This window comes from Phyllopteryx taeniolatus, chromosome 21 (assembly GCF_024500385.1).
Source record: "Phyllopteryx taeniolatus isolate TA_2022b chromosome 21, UOR_Ptae_1.2, whole genome shotgun sequence".
Taxonomy (NCBI): Eukaryota; Metazoa; Chordata; class Actinopteri; order Syngnathiformes; family Syngnathidae; genus Phyllopteryx; species Phyllopteryx taeniolatus.
Window position 1 is genome coordinate 3298967 of NC_084522.1, and position 25362 is coordinate 3324328.

At 41.5% G+C, this 25362-nt stretch overlaps 3 protein-coding genes across 15 annotated transcripts in view; 2 read left to right on the forward strand and 1 right to left on the reverse strand.

The window, feature by feature from the left end:
• Nucleotides 1-24456, reverse strand: part of dtnbp1b (dystrobrevin binding protein 1b) — a 46885-nt gene extending 22429 nt beyond the window's left edge. For 7 of the 12 annotated variants that reach the window (XM_061759707.1, XM_061759705.1, XM_061759709.1 and 4 more), the window contains exon 1: nt 19887-20021. The gene's annotated coding sequence lies outside the window, so the exon portion shown is untranslated. Of the gene's footprint in view, nt 1-724; nt 918-19870; nt 20022-21479; nt 21609-23540; nt 23713-23893 lie in introns of those variants that run through there. The other 5 variants (XM_061759699.1, XM_061759700.1, XM_061759698.1 and 2 more) reach the window with 5 other exon arrangements.
• On the forward strand, nt 181-15586 carry mylipa (myosin regulatory light chain interacting protein a). The gene is made up of 7 exons (XM_061759692.1): nt 181-437; nt 1841-2031; nt 11191-11376; nt 11577-11774; nt 11984-12148; nt 12288-12714; nt 13920-15586. Exons 1-7 carry the CDS (start codon nt 351-353, stop codon nt 14121-14123), a joined length of 1458 nt encoding a protein of 485 aa, XP_061615676.1. The 5' UTR covers nt 181-350; the 3' UTR covers nt 14124-15586.
• On the forward strand, nt 17523-24991 carry gmpr (guanosine monophosphate reductase). Of its 2 annotated transcripts, none has more exons than XM_061759694.1 (9): nt 17523-18145; nt 19881-20000; nt 20520-20645; nt 21127-21300; nt 21498-21579; nt 22277-22383; nt 22609-22651; nt 22882-23041; nt 24494-24991. In XM_061759694.1, exons 1-9 carry the CDS (start codon nt 18059-18061, stop codon nt 24672-24674), a joined length of 1080 nt encoding a protein of 359 aa, XP_061615678.1. In that variant the 5' UTR covers nt 17523-18058; the 3' UTR covers nt 24675-24991. The 2 variants fall into 2 exon arrangements, with proteins under 2 accessions (XP_061615678.1, XP_061615679.1); XM_061759695.1 differs by having other exon boundaries at nt 17525-18145; nt 20562-20645.
• The last annotated feature ends 371 nt before the right edge of the window (nt 24992-25362 follow it).

The window sequence follows — 25362 nt, forward strand, 5'->3', positions numbered from 1 at the left end:
TCTGTTTCATTCGAAGCAGGTGAGTTGAGGCAAGCCAAGCCGCCAGACAAGGGCGCCCTGAACGCCTCACACTGGCGTCCGATGCAACAACACTTCTGATTGGGCCAAATGCCGGCCGCGACTATAAAAAGCTGTCGCTATTGGTCCGTGTGCGAGCGGGGCGGTGCTTGTAGCGCCATTGATATAGTCAGGAGCGGGCGAGCGGAGGTCCGCCAACAGGACGGACCAGCGAAGAGAAAGTGACGAGAGGGGCTCAATGTCGGGGATTCGAGAACGCCGGAGGATTGTTTGATTTGTTGTTGTTTTTATTGTCTTTTGAGTGGCACGTCTACCAAAGAATTGAAACCAAAATGCTTTGCCACGTTACCCGTCCGGACTCGGTAGTGATGGAAGTGGAAGTTGACGCGAAGGCGAACGGAGAAGACTGCTTGAATAAGGTGAGCTTCGCGACAAAACACGCCGCCGTGTTTCTTATTTTTTTTAAGCAATTTTGATTAACAACACACTAAACGTTTGAGTTGGTGACATGCTTTGTTGAAGTCTATTGACATCAACGAAAATTACATTCCGGTGTGACGTTCAATGCTCCGCGTGAATTGAACGCATTTGACGAAATAACACGGCAAATAGTTACAAGTCAGTTTAAATTTCCGGTGTCCGCAAACGCAACAAAAGTGAAGCCGGCGGATAGCTTTTCCGAAAGGTTACTCGAGTTCATTCTCACCGCCGAGCACTTGACGTTCCCTTCACTGACCGCTTCTCCGTTGGAATCCACACTTGAAACTTTGTGCTCCTCGAGAGACGGGCTCCCTTTTTATTAAAGTGCATTTCTCATCTAGTTCTTGTTCAAGTTGGTACTTGGTATGCACGCCGTGAAAGAGTTTTGTCAAATTAAGTAATCTCGAGTCCTCCGGCTGCTGCTGTGAAGGAGGGGGCGTGGACGCAGGGGCGTAGCGTCAGAGGGCTACCTTGGGGGGGCCAAGCCACCCCCTGGAAAACTTTGAACTCCTTAATGTATTGTTGTGCTTTATTGATTTTGACAAGAGTGTGATTAAATTACAAGAATCAAGTTTATGGTAAAAACTATAATGTGATTAAAAAAAAAAAAATAATAATAAAATTTTATTCAAGAATTAAGTTTAAAAAAAAAAAAAAAGTGTTAAGAGGGGCTGGAGCATTTTTTTTTTTTTGAGTGGTGCACCTAAAGTATTGTTATGCAACGAATTATGTCTTGGGCAATAAACAAAGGAATATAAAAATACCCACATGAACCTAAATACAACAGAAACAAATATGATAAACATTTATGATTGTAATAGTACAACTTTGTTGTTGTAAAATTGCTGCTCTTTTTCTTTAAAATATTCTCACTCTTTGTGGGGAAAAAATATCAATTGATTGTCATATCACAACTAGGGATGTGCTGATGCCACTTTTTTCAAAATATGGGTTTATTGTTAACGTAATGCTTTTATTTCTCTTAATGTACATTTTTCTCCTAATTTCCTTTTTTTCCCTCCCCATTACGTCATCATTATTAGCATAGACATTTTCTTTAATCTATTTTTAATCACAATGTAATCAACAAATTGTTTTAAAAATGTTTATTTGAAAATATAAAATGCTTAAATACTTGAATTTTAACTTTTTTTCCCCCTCCCTAATGTAATCAACCTGATTATAATTGAATTGACTATTATAAGATGGTAGATATTTGCAAATATTGCATCATTAAGAGTTTAATGCTTCAACTTGGGTGCGTTCGTCTCATCTCGCCATCGGGTTTTTCATCCTTTTTTTTTTTTTTTTTTTTTTTTTTTTTTTTCCTTCTCTCTTCCAGGTTTGCAGGAAGTTGGGCATCATCGAGGTGGACTACTTCGGGCTGCAGTTGACGGGCAGCAAAGGGGAGAACCTGTGGCTGAACCTGCGCAATCGCATCTGCCAGCAGGTGGACAACTTGACGCCGTGCCGACTGCGGCTGCGGGTCAAGTTCTTTGTCGAGCCGCATCTTATTCTGCAGGAACAAACCAGGTGCGTATATGTATGCGCTTTAGAATTCGGTTCTACACGGATTAATTGATTTTTTTGAGTTTTGGGTTCGTGACGACCCCCCCAAATCTGTATTTTATAAAAAAAAATTAAATCTTGGTGGCTTCCATAGTTTGTCATGATTGTGAAGATGCTAAATGATTGGTGTTGATGCTTTATGATCCGCTTCGTTTTGTGCTTTGCTGCCATCATGCGGCATCTATACATAATTACAAGCACTTTTGTGGGGGTGGGGGGATGCATCAATTATTTGCAGATTTTTGCTATTCGTGGCAGTGACAGTTTTGTTGTTGTTGCATGTTAATCCCAAAGCAAGATTTCTGTTAATTTACTGATAAAATGTCATGACATTTATAACGTTTTATTAAAATGTTTAAAGGGTCATCTTATCCAAAAGGCTGCACTTTTGTTTACACATGGTGTTAAAAAGGGAAGTTGATACAGTTAATGCTGGGGGGGAATGTTTAAAAGCAGTTTGGTTACAGGATAAATAAAAAAAAAATCCCAATTTTCATTTTAGCAATTGAGGAAAAAAAAATCGATTATAATCGGATATTGGACTTGGGAAAGGTGGGGAAATCAGCGTTATTTCTAGGCAGAGTTTCCTCCAGATCACGAAATGCCCTAAAGTAACTTCATCCCCAAGCTCTTCCCGGGTTACTAAAGGTCATTATGGTACGGTAGGATATGTCAGCCAGCGGCTCTTTGCTTGCCCCCCCACGACCCACACCCTTCTTGACACGACCCTAGGATTCGACCTCTGTCACTGCTCCCCCATTCATGCTGAGAAAGAGCATTGTGCCAGAACAAAACGCCACTTTGACATTTTTGCAGCAGCCGCTCGGGGAAACGTCGCAACAGAGGCCAGGCGTCAGTTTTCTCTTGTTTTTTTTTTTATGTTTAAAAATGTATTTAGATTTAAAAAAATTTTTTAAAGCTTTGACTTTTTCATCTTTGGGCGAGAGGCGGGTTCCACCCTGAACCGGTCGCCAGCCAATCGCAGGGCACATAGAAACAACAAATTATCTTAATTAATTTAGATTGGAACATTTAATTAGTATTGTTACATGCATATGTAAATGTTTTTTTAAAATGGACCATTTTCTATTTGAAGTTTTATGAAAAATGTGACATTTTTTTTAGCTTATTTTGCTTATTCTAATTTGACATTGTATTTTTACGTTTTACATATTTTACATAAAATCAAATTCATTTAAATTGACTTATATTAAAATTGACTTTTTTTACATTACGTTATTGGCAGTTCAGTTTTTTTATCTTCTGTTTAAATGTCATTTTTCTAAAAGAATTGCATAAATATTTAACTAATTATTTACTAGTTAGTTACTAATTGCTAATAGGTTTAACTAAAAAAAGTTTTTTTTTTTAAAGCTTAGTTTGGTTAATTGTGCAAATTGCTGCATTTGTTTACATTTACCTGACATTTAAAATTGTCATTAACTAATCTAGCTGCCACAAAAGAGCAAACTGTTAAATTTTAAACAGAATTAACCAATTGAATTAAGAAAATTCTGTTTTATTTACAGTAAGTTAACGATCCAATTGTTGAGGAATGAGGAACATGAATACATTCAATCAATTTTAGTCAAATAAAAAAAAAAAAGGCTAAATGAATGCAACAAATATTGCTCTTGATGATGTAAATGCTTGTGGCGGTACACCATACTTTATCACGCTATAATAAAGTGTCCCACGGCTGTATTTCTATCTGCATGCCTGCACCTGTCAACTTCTTATCGCACTTTAAAAAATAAATAAATAAATAAATAATTGCCCCCCACACATCCCCATCACATAACACCCCCCCACTCCATCGTTCCCCATTGGTGCGCACCGCCAGCCATCTGTTGATAACCCCTCGCTAATCTAGCGCAGGTCACAGCCAAGCAGGCGGCCAAGTGTCCCTTCTCATGCTACGCCCCTGCCCCCCCCTCCCCGAGAGTCCTCTTTGCCTTTTCACTTTCTGCCTCCAAAAGGTTGCCAAATATGGGCCTGAGGGGTGGGGGAGCGCTGCTTGCAAGCGGGCGAGTCGCCACATGTTCTGACAGCGGACGTGTGAATGAAGAGCACGATAAGATGACTTTTTTTTTAGCGTTGGAAGTTTATGTTTCGATGTTTGATAATTTAACTAGCCTACCGCGGTTAGTTAGATCATTGTAATGCCCCCGCAAGTGGTCGAGGATAAGCACTTTCAAATGCATTATTAAACAATATTTGACCCCCCCCCCCCCCCACAAAAAAAAAGCGTGATAAACTTTCTTCTATGGCCGCAATTGACGGCCATTCACTCAACACGCAGACTGGCTAACTGTTAGTTTAGTTAACGGCTAGCTGCTAACTTGAGCTAGCAACCAACTCTACACGCTCACTTGCTGACTCTCTCATCACTCGCCAGGCCAGGCCCTGCCATTTAAAGCCACACACACTCAAAGTCGAACGAGACCAAAGTGTACATGAGGATGGTGACCCCTAATGGACAAACATAATAGCTGCACCTCACATGCATGTTTGTTTTCGTGTTGGTATTGTTGGTGAATAATGCAACATATATATATATATATATATATATATATTTTTTTTATCAGATTGCTGGTAATCGATGGGATAATGGGCAGAATACTTGAGTCTAAAAATATTCAAAAGCTATAGCTTCTACAAAGGTAAACATTCATTTATCCGTTTCAAGTCATTTTTATTTATTTCAGTTTTATGTATTCTCTACAAAATGTTTGTTTTTTTTCGCCCCCCCCCCCCATACATTTGGGTGAGCGGCACGGAGCACGACTGGGTAGAGCGTCTTCCTCATACTTCTGAGGACCGGAGTTCAATCCCCGGCCCCGCCTGTGTGGGGTTTGCATGTTCTCCCCGTGCCTGCGTGGCTTTTCTCCGGGCACTCCGGTTTCCCCCCGCATCCCAAAAACATGCATGCTAGGTTAATTGAAGACCGAATTGCCCGTAGGTGTGCATGTGAGTGCGAATGGTTTGTTTGTTTGTACGTGCCCTGCAGTTCAGGGTGTACCCCGCCTCCTGCCCGATGATAGCTGGGATAGGCTCCAGCACGACTGATCCAGCATTGATCATACAAACAGAGCCGCCACAATATGTGCAGTAGAAAGCGCTACGTCCAAATCCTTTCTATTTATAGACACAGACACACGTGGGACTCGCAAGCACTGAGTCAGGAACTCTGCTTGTCTAAGCTCATTAGTTTGAGGGTCTTGAGTCTTGCGTCGGACAGTACTGAGCCACGGCCCATATTTTCACATATTCGAAAACCTCTCGCGGCGTCCCACCGAACCAAAAAGTATATGCGGAAATAATAACGATCTTGTCAATTTACTCACAAATTACTTGGTGTGAAACTCTGTCAAACTCATGGCCAGATCTGACTCTCTCCATAATTTTTGTAGTGGCTCACTAATCAATTGTTTTCTTCTGATGAAACAAACAATGTAAAACATTTTTTTTTTTTTACATTTTTTTTGTAAATTTAAGTAAAAGGCATTTTTTTGGAGTTACAATAGACGTAACTATTTCAATGAATGTAAGATTAGATTTTTAAACGGGTGAATAGTTTTTAAAAAAGTATTCTGAGTAGCCAGGAATTTTTGCATGCCGCAATAAGTTCCATTTCCAGTTCTATGGTTATTAACACAATAAAAGCCAAAGAAAAAGCTAAGCAAACTTGTTGCGTTAACCTGTTAGATGCCCAGGGGTGAAGTCTCGCAATCTTTCTATTGTTCACATTGAACAGAGACTTTCCTGTGTCGCCGTTTGCTGTTCTATGGTTACCATCACACGTTTTGCCATCGCCGCTAGCCTTCCAATACTCGCTGAGTTGAAGTCTGATTTCTTTCAAACGTGTTGACTTTGCGCAAGGGAGCCTTGTTTCGAGCCGTCGTCAACTTGACCTACTTAATGCAAGCTCATCGACATGCGCGCGCGCACGCACACACACACACACAAAAGACACGCGTAGAAGGTGCTGAGATCATCCATGCGTGCACATGGAGGTAATGTTCAACTGGACGTTTTGGAACATTAACACCTACACGCATCAGAATCTAGGCTGTGTTTGTTTATGCGGTATTGTGTCAAGTGTGTGTGTGTGCGCATGTATAAAACATGTTAAGTGTAGTGACTGAGTTCAGCACTTTGTAACAAAGGCCAACAAGAGTGGGCTCAGAGTTCCAAGCTTGTTCACCATATCTAAATGGCCCCGTTCCTTCTTTTTCGTCGTCGTCGTCGTCTTATAGGGCATCTGCGTTACGCAACGTGCGCTGCACTGAGCACGGTCAGAAGAGCTTACGTAAGTCGCCACTTGCCTGCCACGTCGTACTTGCGGGGTCGCCCCGAGCACGCCGTTCAGGTTCTTTTAGTCTATGCCGTGCATAGGGCCCGTTGGCCACACATGATCTCAGAATGCCTCAAAACGAGGGTCGCCTCATGGCTTGATCCCCAGTAATGAACTGATTGACTGGAAGCTGTTTTCAAAGCGGAGTTCCCCAGTATTGTCAGCCGTTTCAGTGCATTTTGACTGACCTTTCAAGACAATAATAACAATAGACAAAAGTCAATAGAAGCACAGAACCTAACAATAGAAAGATTACTCTCGTTTCACAAGGGGGGGAAAAAAAAAAAGCTTGTTTCTGGCTTTGTCTGTTCTTTAATAATCAGTAGTAGAACATCAGTTGGTTTCAACCAAAACATTGGTTTGATGGCAAAATAACCATTTATTAATACATATACAAAACTGATTCACCGCACATCGTAGCACAGGTGTCGGCGCTAACGTTAGCATCCACCATGCTAGGATGGTCTCAGTGCCTGGCTGCAAACTAAGTTATCTGGTTGGAGCGGAATTATGACGAACGTTGCTTCGTTTTTAGCATTAGCCTTGCTAGTTCATAGACTGGAAAAATGACTGCTTTTTGTTTTGACAGTCTGCAACAGTGAATAAGCGCACTACTGGCCGTTAAGGTTAACATGCCTATATATTCCTATATGACTTTCATGCTAAACATGTTTTAGCAAGCACAGACATCAGCGCTAACGTCAGAATCAACTGACTTTGAGCAAGGCTGCTTTTTCCAAGTGAACCCAGTTGACTTTCTACTTGAAGCAGAATTAAAAAGCACATTGCTCTGTTGTTAGAACTCCTTAATTAGCCGGACTTGAGTTTATCGCACACCGCATCTGTCTCTCTCTCGCGCTCTTTTTTTTTTTTTTTTTATAAAAGTCCAGCTTCTTAAATGCATGAAATAGGCTTAAAGTGTCTCTTGAAGAAGTGAAGTAAGGACATGGAGACCTTCCAGTGGCAAGGATCTCTCCCCCTAAAATGCTTGTGTGTTGTAGTTAAGTGATGCAGCCCAACAAACATCTTTCCGTCATTACCTGGGGGCTGTTTTTTTTTTTTTTTTTTTTTTTTGTTGTTGTTGTTCTTTCCCCCTTATTTGATTTAGTCGGGTGCAACGGCAGGACACAGTCGATTGGCACACAGAAGTATTTAATCTGTTTAACCTTCTGTGTTTGTAAGAGTTTTTTTGTTGTTTAGCCTTGAGCTAAAGTTTAACTACAGAGGAATTTCCCCCCCCACCCCCCCCCCCCCAAAAAAAAGAAATCAGGGGGCGGGGGTGGAGAAGTTGTAATATACATGCCAGCCCTTGAGTTGAGTAAATGTCTCAATGAGCCACGTTCCAAATTGAACAGGAACTTGACCTTTTGTTTGAAACACCCATTTTGGGCAAAATTCCATCACTTGTACTGTGACATACTTCAAACAGGGAATTTGTCGAAATCCGACCCAATGGAAAGCAGGTATCCTAGACAACTGGGCGACGCTGAATTGCAAGGCTATTTTGTGAATGCCATCCATTGTGGGCGCCAGATGGCGTCAAACTTTATAGTTTATAGGATAGGGTGTGAAAAAGTGGATGCAAGGGTCTATTCATTCCCACAGCTAGCTTGTTTTAGTGCCGTTTGCCGTCATCTCTGCACAAAGCAGCGAGAGCCATACAATGGAAACATCAGTTTCTCAGTGCAGATTATTGAGAGAGAGAGTTTACTGGAGTTCATTGACTGCTAGTAACCCCGGCATTTGGAACGCCAGCACAAACCGCATTGTTGGGATGAAAACTCTTGCGGGCGATTGGCTGCGAGCGAGTGCGGCATCTAAGCAGCGGTGTTGGGTTTCACTTTGTGTAGGGACGCTTTGTTCTCGTCATCCCAAACGGGGTGGCAGACCCTAATGTGGGACAATGGTTTTATAGAGGAGGCTGGAACACACTAGAGGAGAACCTTTATTTGACTTTGCTACCAGTTTGGTCGTCCACCCTTTAAAGAATGTGCACCGACATTTTGGATTTGCTTTTTCAACACTTGGGTTGCAAGGCCGAGTTAAAAGGCATCCGTCAGGTTTTGTTTTAAATGTAAATAGTGGTATGTTGATTTACAAGTTTAGATGACCATAGATAGATGCATTACGTTTAGTGAAGTCTAAGTCTACTAAATTTTAGGACCTATTAAATGCCCTGCTAATAACAGTTGTTGAGCGAACAGGACTGATCCCAGCTAAGTATTTGTTGTTTTTCCCGAAGGGACGTCGGTAGCTTGCACAAGAATCTGCCGCCGGGTGCCACTAGAGGTTTTTGGCCGCGAACTGTCTGCCTTCGGCCAGCTGTGCCCTGCAGGAGTTCCACTCCATCACCGGGAAACTGACCAAACTCTCAAGCCGTTATTATTTACCGCACAGTTTTTATTTATTTATAAAGCCAGCGTGAGAAGCAGTTTTGTTTTTGTGGCGCTTCTGTGGGAGAGTTCATAGTTCCCCTGCATTCCACCTCAAGGCAGTCAGGATTGAAGAGCTCTCAACTTCCGAGTTGATTGTTTTAAAAAAATAATAATAGTTTGTCCTGAGCCAAGCTACAGCACCTTTTGACACAACTGCGTACTGGCGTCGCTGCGGTTTACTCGTGTTACATTTATTTTTAGGACCGACGCCAAGGATGTTAGGTTGTTATCTGCATTTGTTTGTTCGGCAGGATTACAGAAGCAACAAAACGTGGAGTGTAAAATGGGATGAAATGAAAATAATTTTTCAACAACTTTTAAAACTGCTGCCACACTTTACTCATGTTAAACCAGAGACACTTTGTGCTGCTGTTGACTCGTTAATTTGTATTTTTAGGACCTCGGTGAAGGATTTTAAGTGTTTATGACCATTTCTTTTGGTAGGATTACAGAAACGACAGAACATTGCGGAATGGTAAAATGCTGTGGTGGATACTAGGTACTTTGAAGCTTTTACAATTTTGAACCAGATCCAAACTGTGACAGTTTGACCTTGGCAGAGGTCTACACGCTGCAGAATACCAATTTAGTATAGCGGGTGTTGAGGGAAAGCTCAGCACCCAACCGTAAATAAATGCGGTTTGCAGTTGCGTTTATCGAGGAAATGTCGACCCCCGAAACAAGCTTTGCCGCATTGATGCTCAGCGACACGCCGACGATCATCGCTCCGCCTGAACTGTAGTAACCCCGGCCCTTGCCTTGCCCTATAGTAACCCCGGGTAGGCACCCTGCTATTCTCCCGCCTATTGTTTACATCAGGTAGGTCGCAAAACGAGCAGCACTGTGACACGTGACGCCTGCTGGGCCTGACACAATGGAACGGTGTTTGTTGTGTGTGTACTGAGGCAGCTTGGGGGGCTTGGAATGGGATGTTTGACACCATATCAAAGCACTTGTTTGTTACTCCCACGGCTGGTGGGCTACTTGGCTGGCTTGTTATGGTCTGGCTTGATAGGGAGCAGCCCTGGCTCACTGACGTTTGCTTACACGCCTCCACAGCTGCTACGGATTCGCCCCTCAAGAGTCTGGGCCAGTCCCTGAAGAGTGCCACGGTCTTATGGTGGTCCTCCATGGACAACCTCCTCAGAAGAGGCAATGTCAACTGTTTAGTTGTTTACCAGGGTAAAACTTGATCTTTTTAGTATCTGCAATACTATCTTTAGTATTGAAAAAAATGCCGCATCCGGCATTTATACACCTGAAATGTTACCAACACGGAATCTCTTAAAATCGTGGTGGTCAATGACAAATGTGAGGGATTAAGCTAATATCAGGTGGTAAACATCACACACCTGTTGCGATTTTTCTGCTATTCCCTATTCCCGGTATTTCTCACTGACCATCATAGCTGGCCTTTTCCCCAGCAGAAGTCGACCAGATAATTCACAGGCTTCTGACCTAGTGTCAGCGGTGCAACCGCCATGGCCACAGTGTGAAGTTTTACACCGGAAACTCACTGCCCACACTCTATAAATGACCACTGATAGGTGGGTCATTGGGTCCTGTCTGAAAGGTGTTTTTTTTTTTTTTTTTTTTTTTTTTTTGTCAGATATATGTAGCGCTCCCAACTGAACCGGACAGCTCGGTGCTGGATACAAGGCTTTAAAAAGTCTACTGACATGAGTCACTAGAAGGCCTGCCCAACCTGATTTACAGTTCCAATATCCTTAAGGTGACATACTGTGCCGTATGTCAACTGCAGGAGGAGTTGCCTGCTGGTGTTCCTTCAGTTCAGAGACTCTGTGATGATGTCAGGGTGTTCTTGTCTCCTGCTGTTGAAGAATTCCTTGCATCTTATGGACAAAAGAATGGTCAGCTCGCCCCCCCCCCCCAGCCGATGTGTATTTTTCAGAGTGGTTGCTGTTTTCTTTGGCCACGCCAGAACACGGTGTTCTCGTCATGTTGTTCAAGCCAAACAAAAACGGCTTCTCTTCGTAACAACGCCTCGTTTTGATTGAGATGAGTAGGCTGATAGAATTTCCCCACAAAGCGCCATCCGTCTTCCGACGGAGAGACTGCGGTGAGACTTACTGCTGCTCTTTCAGCTGTCTCTTTTTGCAAGAACTTCTCGTTGTGTATCTTGCTGAGGCATTGAAAACAGAAAGTGAGTCATTGTGACTGTGCTGAGCCCACCTGTTCTGCGTCTTTGTGTTCCAGTTGGCCCAGTGACTTGCCAGTCACATTGAAAATGACTACAGCCTGTACACACAAAGACTTCTAGTATACTGAATCTCAGTTCCTAGCGGTAACCAGTTGTGGTTTCTCCATCAGACACATCTTCTTCACACATGTGAAAGAGGACCTCCAGAATGGCCACCTACGCATGGGCTCGGAGCAGGCCAAGGAACTGAGCGCCCTGTTGGCCCAGGCCGAGTTTGGCGACTACAACCAAAACACGGCCCGGTACTGGTACTTGGAGCTCTGCGGTGAGGAGCCGTGTCCTGCCACGGTCAACAGGTAAGCGGACACATTGAATGTACCGTGCTCTAGTAGTGGCGTTGCACATGAAGTTCTTTCGCAACATGTCGACCGTTCCAAAGGGTCATGTAGTAGTCCGTTCCTCGACTACTGTAAAAGATCGATCGGAATGTCTTTTTTTTTTTTTATTTATTTTTTTTTTTTTGTCAGCCTGAGTAACCGCCGACCTGTGATTGCAGCATCGTGTCCAGACACAAGGCCCTAGAGGGCTTGAGCCAGTCCTCGGTGGAGTACCAAGCCCTACAGCTGGTCTCCTCGCTGGAGCATTATGGCGTGGAGTGGCACTGGGCCCGCGACGCCCACGGCCAGCGCTTGGCCATTGGCGTAGGACCCGAAGGCATCGCTGTGTGCAAGGAGGACTTCAGCCTCATCAACCGGTATGTCCCACCCCCAGACACAGATTACCATATTTACATTCAAAAATGTTTAATTTTAGTCTGTTCAATAAATGATCCTGTTCAGCCCATGACCTAAATTGTGCTTTGAATTTTGATTTTTTTCCCCCCCCCCACCAAACCCTCCAACGATTGAGTTCGACATCCCTCAGCCAAAAGCCTCAATCATAAATACTGCCTCCACTGTACAGGGTCAGCTACCCTGTCATTCAGATTGCCACCCAGTCTGGGAAGACCGTGTACCTGACCGTCACCAAGGACAACAACGACAGCGCGGTGCTCATGTTCAAGCTGATCAGCAACCGCGCCGCCAGTGGCCTGTACCGCGCCATCACGGAGACGCACGCCTTCTACCGGTAAGCGGACAGTCACTTTAGCTCCTCCTACCACCGTGGTTGGCACACCAGATCCATAAAAGGTGCCTCGTAACTCGAAAACTTGCAAGCCATTAAAAAGTCAATTTTTAAAGTTGTACAATTGTTTTCGTCTGTTAAGGTGCGACACAGTGACCAACGCGGTGATGATGCAGTACAGCCGCGATTTCAAGGGTCACCTAGCTTCGCTCTTTCTCAACGAGAACATCAACCTGGGGAAGAAGTACGTCTTCGACATCCGCCGCACCTCCAAGGAAGTCTACGACCACGCCCGCCGCGCCCTCTACAACGCCGGCGTGGTGGATTTGATGTCCCGCTCTGGGGGCGAACGCTCTCCTGCTTCGCGCTCGCCAAGTCGCCAGGACGGCTTCGACGACGATGACGGCTCCGACTGCGGCAGCTGCCAGCAGAGTCGGGCGCTGCAGGAGAGGCTGCACAAACTACGGGAGGCGCTGTTGTGCATGCTGTGCTGCGAGGAGCAGATCGACGCCGCCTTCTGTCCCTGCGGTCACCTGGTGTGCTGCCAGACGTGCGCCAACCAGCTGCAGGTGAGGCTCGCATCTCCGCCGCCACTGTTTTCAGGATCAGGAATTTCTGTAGTACGCTGGGCATTTGCCACCTGGGCCTTCAGTGGAGACTCGATCCGCGTCTTAATAGCGCCACTATCACATCGCAACTATACAAACCATCAGTACTACAATATACAAACACACATAACCGCATGCTACTGTTCTACGTACATCTGGAGCCGTAATCGATGTTTATCTCATAACTTGACTAAATTGTCAAATGAAATGCGGAGTACATGATGTGTGCAGATCGCTGTGGTCAAAGTTGGCTGTAACAAGATTACTGTAGCTCTGACCAACCAAAGGACTGAAAAATGTTGACATCGGGGATTTGAATTTGATTGGTTAAAGAAACAGTCCCGTTTCTATCCATCCAGCCATTTTCTGTACCGCTTCATCCTCACTAGGGTCACGGGCGTGCTCGAGCCTATCCCAGCTATCTTCGGGCGACTGGCGGGGTACACGCTGAACTGGTCGCCAGCCAATCGCAGGGCACCTATGAACAAGCCACCATTCTCACACACACACACATTCACACCTAAGGGCAATTTAGAGTCTTCAATTAACCTACCACGCATGTTTTTGGGATGTGGGAGGAAATTGGAGTGCCCGGAGAAAAGCCACGCAGGCACGGGGAGAACATGCAAACTCCACACAGGCGGGGCCGGGATTTGAACCCTAGTCCTCAGAACTGTGAGGCAGATGTGCTAACCAGTCTTCCACCGTGCCGCCTCCCATTTCTAATATAGTTTAAATTCTTAAGTCTTAGGAGCGACTTCCAATTGTTTATGCAACGTAATGGTGATCTCCTGCAAAAATTGCGTTTTTTCTACTGCGGCTCCACTATTTAATTTTTTTTTAAATTCAATTTTTATTAGTTGCATTCCATTTATTATATTTTAACAAAACGGTCTTACTCAAATGTGTCTAACCTCTTTTTGCTAAAGAAAAACATCCAGCCTTTGAATCTGGAGGTGACCTAATGCTGCAGTGGAAGTGAGGAACAGGCGGAGCTTCTACGATACTTCTCAGACAGTTTGAGAGTTAATGGATTCGTTCTCGAGCTATTTTCGACACTTGAAATTGGTTAATAATTGTCAAAATAACGTTAATAATTGTCAAAATAACAGTTGACGTGAGGACAGACCACTGACTGCATTTTCCTCCATTTTGTTTCACCGCAGTTGTGTCCGGTGTGTCGCTCGGAGGTGGAGCACGTGCAGCACGTCTACCTGCCCACCTGCACCAGCCTCCTCAACCTGGCCATGGCCGACCGGCGGGCCAACCGTGTGGTGGGCGGCGGCATCCCCGCGTCCATCTGCCGCGACCTGGCCTCCCCTCACGACTGTGAAGGGGACGACTACGACAAAATCTTCACGCACACGTGAGGGATGCCACCTCGGACGCTTTTTGTTGTTGTTTGGTTCCGTTTCCTGGACTCTTGATAGACAAACCACTCCCCTGGCTTGTGTGTGTGTGTGCTGCCAAATGGTTTTAGTGCTCTCCTGAATCTAAATGATCAGTTGAGCTGATACGTCACACATTCCCCTTTCCTTCTTGTTTTGTCTGGATTTAATTTGTTTTACCTTTTTTTTTTTTTTTAAAGCTTCCTGGACATTTTTAACTTTTATTTAAGCAGTTTGTTGTTGTTTTTAATCTTGTTTCCATGCCAACGAGGAGGCTAAAAAAAGTCTTGGATAAACATGCATTCGGTCTACACATTGCAGACACTCCGCTTTTTAGCAGCTGTTTCTGAGCTCACCATTTATGATTAACTCCATGCCAAAGGACAGCGCAAACCAGACTACCTGCAGGGGGGGGGTTATAAAAAAAAAAACTTCCTCAAAAGCAAAGATGGGCAACCTGAGGTCTGTGGGCCATACATGAGAAACCCTAATTCTTCGCAATTTAGTATTCATCTGTCTAGTATTCAAATTTGGTAGCAGTCGGACAAAATCTCTAGTTCTGTCTTTTGAAGGATTCTAAAATGGTCGTTTTAAAGTCAAACGTCACCGCATGCAGTGCTGTAACCCAGATTCTTTGCAAGTTGGTGACACCCATCTGTATAGTATGGTTGGCTCCAGTTTAGTACTAGTCTGACAAAAATCTCTTTGAAGCCAAATTCGTCCTAAAATCGCCACTTTGAAATCGAGCTTTTCCACCACATGCAATGACAGGGTGTCACGTTTTGCAATTTAGTTTCGTGCTTCAATCTCTGGGATGAATCCGTCTTTTGAACCTGATTCACAGCAAAATGGTAGACTTCCTGTGTATTTTCAGTCTTTGAGACTTTTGTTGTGCGTCTACTCGTAGTCGACATGGCTCCAACATTTTATGTTGCTACGTGAAACTGGCTTCGGGGGGCTCAAATTAAAAATTTGTATTTTTTTTTTCTTAAAACCCGCTGTGTTCTGACTTTGTGAAGCTGTGTTATTGCAGTCTGTATTAAACTGATCCTAAAATGTCAGATTCAAATCAAAATGGTGGCCCACCCCTGCTTGAAAAGCCTCCTCTCGCTGTAGGAAAATATCCGGTGAGTTTTCAAAAGGGTACAGAGATGTGTGCAATACCGCCCTGCGTTTCATTTTATTTTTATTATTATTTAAATGTCAACTATTTAAAAAGTACATAGTCACTTTACCAGGGAAGCTGCATCCACACTGTTTTGTTTTAAAAGTTTGGCCTTAATGTAGCAGCACCGCCGTCTTCGTTTCCAATGTTTTTGGTGTTTTTTATTTTTCTGCAAAGAAGTTAGCGATTTGTTTCTGTTTTCTGAAGCATTCTACGCTCTGTAAGATGTTATGCTTTTGACAAAGTATTAAAGTTTTTTTTTTATTGAATACAAACTTGGTTTTGATGCGTTGACTGAGTAATGAGTGGAATTAATTATGCCTTTTTTTTAAACAAATCCTATTTACTTCCTTCATTTAGCCTAGTAGCATCTTAGCACCACAGCAGCAGTGAAACAAAACATGAATACATGAGTTCACCACGAGGAAAGCTGACAAAATATTTAAGTGAACTGACGGGTTTTTAAGAGAAAGGTGTGTCAAAGGTGTTTGTGTGTGTGTATATATAGAAATATATATATATATATTATTCCTCTCTATATGGTAGTATAGTTTAGTGGTCTGATTTTATTTACAGTATTTTAGCAGTGAAAAGGCAATTTAAAAAAAAAAAAAAAAAGTTAACTCTTTTGCCAACATTTTTTTTTTTTAATCCCTGACACACATTTTAGTGTTATGATCCCAATGCCAACTGGTTTGGTTAATTATATTTCCCCAAAAAGCTTGGGAGGGTTGATGTTTTTTTATCAAATATTGACAAGGAGAGAGGATGTGAAAGTCATGTTTTTGTTTTTTCATCCATGACTGCTGGTACTTGACATTGATCATATTTTAAGAAATAGTCCAAAAGGTATTCTGCTATACATCATTTTTTGTTTGCTTAAGTCCACAGAGCAACGATGTGGTCCATGCAGCTGCGTGAGTACCGCTGATAAGGAAACTGTGTACGTTTCATGGCACGGTTACATTTTTGTAAATATTTCTCTCGTTTTGTACAAATTCTTAATCTATTTTTAAAAGGTTACTGAAATTAATTTAGGATCTGGCATGCATGAAATTTGATTGTTTTATGTATATATTATTTGTAAATATCTTCATAATTGAATCATTGGTATAGATTCTTTGTGTTGTATCTTTCTTAAAGGCTTATTCATTTTATATATATTAGTTAGTAGTAGTAGTAGATTAAATTAGAGAGATACGTGATTTGGAAACACATTGACACCACATGGCAATAATCTAATAGTAAAAAAAGATGAACATTTGTATTACTTACAAACATACTTTAATTTTAACTCGCCCGAAGATAGCTGGGAGAGGCTCCAGCTTGCCCGCATCACAAGAAATATTTTTTTTAAATTCTAATTATATAATCAATAATATATAGAATTATATTAAATTTTACTCAAGAAAAATGTAAAACTCCTTCCAGATGTTGTCTTCATGTAATAATTCGAATAAAACGTGCGTGCGTGATCACAAGCAAACTAAAAATAGAGTAGTAATTAAGCTGACTGTGTTCCGTATTGCTACGTTAGACTCGACCACTTGACCTAAAATGATTACCATGACCCACAAGAGCAATTTTAATATGATTTCTATTGATAGAAATTACTCGCCGGAAGAAAAGACCAATAAATGCATCTTAAAGACACTAAATTCAGTTTCAAATTTACTTTCTGTTTCAGATTCATAACTATTTATCCCAGTGGGACAATTGGGTTAGTTTAAAAATAAAAAATGTATTACATGTAAAGGTTTGATATGCACAACATAGCTGTTGAGCTTATAAAGACATAAAATAAATATGTAATTTGTCATGTATCCACTTTTGAGAAATGCATAATGTATTTTGCTAATAAAATGACATTCAAAATGAGAAAATTACAGGAGAGGGCTGTGCGGCCTACATTTCATTGTTGACTGGAACTATGCTGCTACCTGGTGGTCCACTTTCAAATTGCATTTCAATTAGCCATAGAAGTTTTCCTGAGTGGGAAAACGGCTTTAATTTAGGGCCAGGTGTTTATTTTTCCAAGTAGCTCTTAGGGGATTTGCATCTGGTACGACAACTGCAAATGGCCTAAATCCACTTCAAACCAAAATGGCCGACTACCTGTTCGTTTCACAGCATGGGTGAATGGGTACTTGATTTTCATGCATCCTGTCATGATAAACATCTGGACCAGATTTTGTGCCAGTTGGATGCACTGGTGCCGGATGGAAATGTTTTTTTAATATTCCGAGAGCCGTACTAATGCCTGTAAAACATCACCTTCAAATCAAAATGGCTGACTGCGTGTTTCACAGCATAGGCTCTAATTAGATTTTCGTGCGCCATCACAACGAACATCTGTGCCGGATTCAGTGTCGACAAGAGTCACTGGTGCCGGATGCAAGCATTTTCAACCTGTTCTAAAGCGCTCGTGTCCCTCCTGTGGTTTGCTCGCAATGCTCCTAGTGGACAGCGGGTGTGCTCTTTAGCACTGCAGCACACACCACTGCAGTAAGTGTGCGAGTGTGACACTGGAGGAAGAGGAGATGAAGGAGGGAGGAAGAGAAGGAGGTGGAGGAGTAGGGTGTGAAAGCCCAAATAAAGCCATGGGGGCAGGGCTGGGCCCCCATTCGCTATAAATAAACTGGCATCCCGCGGGCTCGGATTTGGTGGTTCAGGCTTCGGACACGGGACCGCCGCCGCTGCTGCAGTAGTAGTAGCCTTCCTCAAAGGAATTACATCATCATCTTCATCCAGGATGCCTCGTGTGGACGCAGACCTCAAGCTGGACTTCAAGGATGTCCTGTTCCGGCCCAAAAGGAGCAGCCTGAAGAGTCGCTCCGAGGTAACGACCGCGTCATGCTACACTGTTGCATCCAGGGAGCAGAGATGCTTCAAAAGCCAAATTTGTTTTTACCATATGTTGCAAACATATCTCCCAATGAATGTACTGTTGTGGTGTCATCAGAGCGAATCGCTGCCCTCCGAGAGTAACGTGACCTTCTCCAAAGGTGGAAAAACACTTGAGCGCACAAATGCTCCACGTGACCATGATTAGGTTTGATTATATTAGTTATTCAAGCTTTCTTGTGGGCCGCAACAAGAGGAGAGATGCAGTACAAGTCCGTGCTTGCCAGATAGTGAGCCCACCCAAAAGAGATGAACCCCAAAATCTTCACAGTAGAGAAGAAAAAGCACAATTCAGAGTCAGCGAGCACGCAAACTGGCTATCCTCAGCAGACAATGGCCAATTCTCAAAAATACACAAAACTATGGAATATATGAAAAAAAGAGTATAAACTATATTTTGTCATAATCAATGGTTCTGTAGTATAATCAATTCTAAAATATTTAATAGCCCCAGGCCTAATTGGAAGCGTTAAGAGCATGGGAAAGGTTAATAATAGTGTGGGGTCATAAAACTTTAAAATTTATGTCATCATATGCTAGAAAAACAAACATTTGCTGTCTTGGGGGGGGGAAAAAAAAAAAAAAAAAAAAAAAAGTGAAAAATTACATATTTAACGCCACAATTTGTTTAGAAACATTTTAGGAAAATATACAACCTTTTGAGAATTCTTTACTTTTTAAAAAAAATATATAGGTAACAGCCCGTTTTTATATAAAACTGTTTATTTTTTTAGTATACAATTACAACTAGTTACAAATATGACTTTCATATGCAATAACTTTTTTTGTCCCCCCCCAAAATAGAACCTCAATGTTGTAAAATTTATTCATTTTTTTGTCCTCAAATTTTTGACTGAAATTTTTTTATAACAAGCTGACTTTTTCCCCCTTCAAAGAAATGTCTTACTTTAGAATATACAACTTCCTTTTAAAAAAAAAAAAATAATAACTTTCCTGAAAAATATGACTTCTGGTATGTCTTTCATAACCCATTTATTAAAGTATTGCAAGCTTGTAGCCCATCTACAAAGCTACAATATTCTAAATTGTTACTGTGAGGTGAGATGACGTCGTCACGTGACTGTTGCGTTTCTGGAACGGGAGCGAGCGGGACGTCCGCAGCAACACGAGTCCCGCAGGACTTCTGGGAAAAAGGCGTTTAAAAATAGGAGCGTTCACATTCCCAATGTGGCAGCTCGACAACACGTGCGCTCGCCAATGTGTGATCACACTCAGACACTACATTAGGTACACCAGCATCAGAGGTGCAACTAAGTCACACAGTATAGCGGTTATAAAAAGTCTACACATCCCAGTTCAAATGCCAGGTTTTTGTGATATTAAAAAAAGCCTACTAGAACAACTGAAGCTTACTTGGGCGTTCATGCAAGGCGGTTACACACACCCAGTTATAAGCATTATTTTTTTCCCCCCCACATATCAAAGTGGAAGAAGTTTGAAAATAATCTAAAGCATGTTAACCTTTACATATTAAATTTAACAAACAAAAAAAAACATACATAAGGCCATGAATGTGTATAGGCTGAGTCCTGATCTGTGATTGGATGAGAAAGCCGGGGACAGGCGCAAATTGAAGAGGAGAGGAGAAAGCGCGAGAGAGAGAGTAACATTTGCCAATACTTGTAATGTGTGGTAATACTTGGTACTAGGTGGACCTGCAGAGGACTTTCACATTCCGCAACTCGAAGCAGACGTACTCTGGAATCCCCATCATCGCCGCCAACATGGATACCACCGGAACCTTTGAGATGGCCCGAGTCCTCAGCAAAGTAGGGACATTTAAAAAAAAAAATAATTATGTCAAATTAAATTCCAAATTTATTCCAAACTATCCAGTTTAAAAATATATATTTTCCATTTTATATTTACTCGAAACAATCCAATAATACCCTCAACATTGCAAATTTAAAAAATAAAAAATTTAAATTTAAAAAAAAAAAGTACCTCTTGGGTACTGATTAATGCAAAAGGCTACCGGTTTGATACACACTTGAAATAAATTTGCTCGCATTACATTTAATTGAAAACAATTGTATTCATCTATTTGAAAACAATCATGTTAACCTCTCACAATAATTAACAGGCATTTATAACAACAACATGCAACACTATTCCTATTAATCTCTTCACGCGTTTACATTTAAAAATGATCCTTTCTACAACATTCCCAGGAAATCACAATGTTCCATCACTGGTGAGCTGTTAGTGACCCCTGATTTATAATAGTATTGTTCAGTATACACCAGGGGAGAAACTAAACTAAATCTGTGTGTCCATGTTACACACAGTTATGGTGCCTTGGAGTAACGAGTGTACTGTGCCCGTTTCAGCACACGCTGTTCACAGCTATTCACAAACACTACACTGTGGAAGAATGGAAGAACTTTGCTGCTAATCACCCAGAGTGCTTGGAGGTAAGTCTAATATTATTGGAGACAAAAAATAATCACTGCAACTATGACATTTTGGGTCCTTTTGGGACTTATGACAAACAAAAAGGACTTCATCCTTGTAACATTGACTTTTTATTTTGGAAAAAGTATTGACTATAGTTTAAAAAAATAAAAAATATAATAAAATAGAACTACAGTACTGCATTTTCATAACTTTGTTTAGAAAACTTTCTGAAAAAAATACAACTGAAAAAAATAGCTATTCCCACAAATATTTTGGAAAAAAAAAAAGTTTAAGACAGGATTTATTCAAAAATATTTTTAAATACATATTTTCGTATAAAAGAATGAAAATAATGACTAATTCCCTAAGTTTAAAAACATACACATTTTTTTTTTTTAAATACTTTAAAAACAGCTTATTCTAACGTAGAAACTTTTACGGTCCTTAAAAAAAAAAATTATAATCTAACTTCATTCTTGTTTTTCGTGACGACATCAGCACGTCGCCGCCAGCTCGGGCAGTGGCAGCGGCGACCTGGACAAGCTGTGCGCCATCGCCGAGGCCGTGCCCGCCCTCAAGTACATCTGCCTGGACGTGGCCAATGGCTACTCGGAGCACTTTGTTGACTTCGTCAAGGCGGTGCGAGGGAAGTTCCCCATGCACACTATCATGGTACACACACATTTTTAAATGGCATACATAGATAGTTCCGTAATAAATCCACTATAAATATAATGATTAGGGAGTTAGTGAATGATTCCGCAGTCCCTGCGTTCGGGAAAAATCCCTATACAGTGGACCCCTGTATTTAGTATTTATTTTTCTGATGAGTTTTGACCTTAAGTCCTTACATTTGGATGTTTCCTCAGGCCGGTAACGTGGTGACAGGGGAGATGGTAGAGGAGCTCATCCTCTCCGGGGCGGACATCATCAAAGTGGGCATTGGACCAGGTGGGCACACCCTCGCCTCGCAGAAAAATCTGACAAATACATCACTTGTTACTAGGCAGAGTTCAGAAGCAGCATATATATATATATATATATTTATTTTTTATAATTGCATCATTGCTCTGTACTGAATATAAAATATGCATTGGTACAGCACTGCTCCTTATGCTGTGGTTGTACTTACCAGTCATACTATTTGGTACATTTCATACAGAGTTCCTTTTTGAAAACCATTGCTTTATTATACAATAATCATAATTATACATGCATCCATTTTCTTTACCGCTTATCCTCACTAATTCATTAAATTGTACATGTAATGTTGCTTTTAAATATTTTTTTAACTAGTATATTAGTCTAATTCAATAATAGTTAAGCTAAATAAATGCAAAAATACAAATTTAAAAAATATGAATTAAAAAAATTCATATTGTATGACTAGAATTTTTGATAATGAAATATAAATTAGTTAATTTCAAATAAAAATACAATGTACCCAAATTGTCCTAAACATATGCAGCAGGTATTAAATATTAAAACAAAATTTTAATCAAAATGAATTTAAACTAATACAAAAACTACATTTATAATGTATTGTTAAGCACAGGCACAAGCATTACTCAAAATAGGCAATCACCATAATGATAACACTATTACATCCACCTGAACTGCTCATCATATAACTGTGCGTGTGTTTCAGGGTCTGTGTGCACGACGAGGATCAAGACGGGTGTCGGTTATCCTCAACTGAGTGCCGTCATTGAGTGCGCCGACTCGGCCCACGGCCTCAAAGGACACATCATCTCTGTACGTAGAATAATAGAATTACACAAGCATGTGTGTAATATAATAATAGCATATTAGAAGTGGAAAAGTTGCCTCAGGTCTAGTTGCTGTTCACTATACTGGAATGCTGCATTGCAGATGGTGGCCAATAGAGGGAGCGATCACACAAAGTGAAGGCCTGTGCGGGTGACTTGACTGATTTCAATGTTTTTGTTTTTTTATTTGTTTTCCACCCAACATCTTCAGGATGGTGGCTGCAGTTGCCCTGGCGATGTCGCCAAAGCCTTTGGTGAGCAAATGAGTGATGCGTTCTTTTCAACACGTGAGGACTCAAAGCAATCAGACACCAGGGTGGCGGGATTCGACCATGTCACACTGTATACTCAAAATATGATTATTTTCTTGGGGGGGAAACTCAAAAGTTTGTCAAATTTGTATCTTATTTTTCTGTTCCAGAAAAAAAAACAAATATGACTTTCCGTTTTCCTCATATAATTGTGTAACCTTTCGCCACAAAAGGTGCAGGCGCCGACTTTGTGATGATGGGCGGCATGCTGGCGGGACACGACCAGTGCTTGGGCGATTTGATCGAGAAGAACGGCAAAAAGTTCAAACTATTCTACGGGATGAGCTCCGACACGGCAATGAAGAAATACGTGGGGGGCGTGGCCGAGTACAGGTAACACTATTCATACCGGCTCCAAAATTAGATGTGACACAGAACTAGAATGGGCTAGAATTTAGACCTTTATTGCACTACCTTTTTTTATGTTTGTATGAGTGACTGTTATCTTTCATGAAATATTCACAGCTTTGACAGTTAATTGGACCACTATTGCACAAAACTAATAATCATATCAAATATATGTAACCCAGGTCTAATGTAATTTTATATTCGAATGGCTAGAATTTTTTTTATGAGATTACTGGGCCCGAGTTTGTGTTGTACACAAATCCCTAAACATATATTTTAATTTGAATCAGGACTCCCACACAAATACCCATTTAACTCAAGTTAATGCTTTGGGGATAATTAGTTGCAGGCCTGTTAACGAAGCTTGAGTGCAGGAAGACAAACTATAGTGGCCAATTCACTCAAAACTAAGCATTCAAATAAAATAATAGTTTAAAAAAAAAAAAAAAAAAAAAAGCACCTGCATAAATCATTCAGTACTCACTGTCCAGATGGTTAGCATTGCTAACGGGGAACGAGGCGATAGCATATAGCCACTAGCTCGTACCGGAGCAGTGAAGAGTCAACTCAGTGCATACAGCAGCATAGAATGAGGTTCAAATCAAAACAGCAGTTCTGAGAAAACAGCAGGCTGCGTCCTCCGGAACACCATCCCCCTTTAAATACATTTTGTCAAACATGACATCACTTCACGTTAACTTAGCTTTAGCATGCAAAGCTAAAGCTAGGCTAATGGCATCAAGGCGCAGAAACGAGTATGCTAAGCTAACTAACTAGCGAGTGGCTAACAAGCATTACACAGCCCGTTTACAAGTACAACATTTAGCACTCCTTTACCTCGAGTAGCTCACAAACTAGTTAATTATCATCACCACGGGTGGTCAACCTTGCCGGTAATAACGCCACTTGCTCACACCACAGTGACAAACTTGATTAATTTCACCTGTGTGACACTGCGCCACTTTGTCCCGCCCTGACGCAAAGGAGTGAAATGATTGGCTTTCGCGATTTCGCTGAGAACCAATGGAAAATAAAGAAACAGAATGACTGACATGGAACTGAACAATTAGGTGGCATTAAATTATACATGGGGTTTCACAGACAGAAGAGAAACCTTTTATCAATTGAACCTGTTAACTGCAAATAAATTATTAAGCATTAAGCACCTTTTAACCAGTTGAGATATTATAAACTGACTTTATGCTTTTTGACTGCTTTTCTTTTAATAAATAATATTAACTTTTAAAACTGTTATGTACTTATATATATATATATATATATATATATAAATAAATGTATGACCACAATCTCTGTAAAAACGATTATTCAGAATTAGAGTTGGCCCTAGTTCTCAGTAGCTCAAATTTGGCTTCATGTAGGATCCAAAAGTGTTTGTCCCTTTTTGAAATTGTTTTTGCAACTTTTTGTGGACATCAGAGCGTCGGAGGGCCGGACGGTGGAAGTGCCGTACCGGGGCGACGTGGAGAGCACGATCCGCGACGTCCTGGGCGGCGTACGCTCCACCTGCACCTACGTGGGCGCCGCCAAGCTGAAGGAGCTGAGCCGTAGGACCACCTTCATCCGCGTCACGCAGCAGTCCAGCCAAATGTTTGCATAATGGCGCCCCCTGTGGGCCGGGCGCTCAAAGTCGTCTCAGGATTATCTGCTATCAACCTCACTAAACGATTGTTGAGACTCTATCAACAATGGACACGAGCGATGCCATGTATTTACAGTGGTGCCTTGACTTGCGAGTTGACTCGCGAGTCAGTCTCTCTTAAGTCGAGGCACGACCGTATGTGGCATGGTGGGATGAGTAAGGCTCATTTGTTTGCTGCTCTTTTGAGGGGGACAAGAAAATGCAAACATTTGTCGATGTTACTTTTTGGTTCCATGCAATAAAAGTGCATGCAGACACTTCTGCTAACTTGCGAACTCCTTCTCCCGCGCTCATCATTGTGTGGACATTAGACGTAAGGTTTTTTTTTTGGAGGGGGGAGGGGGGAACTTTTCAAGGGGGAAAATATAAGTACATATATTTTTGGATGAAAAAAGGCGTATTTTTTTAGATTTGCTTCTGCAATAAAGTTGTATTTATTCAAACAAAAAGTTGGACATTTTTTAGAAAAATTGGTATAGGTTTCTCTTCGATGAAAAAGGTGTCTTTTTCATTTTCTTTTTTAGAAAAAGTTGAATATTTTTTTAAAACAAGTTGGACAGTTTTGGAAAAGAATACTAATACATTACTGACAAAATTGTTGTAAATTTGTAAGAAAGGGCGTATATTTTCAATATGAAAATTGTAT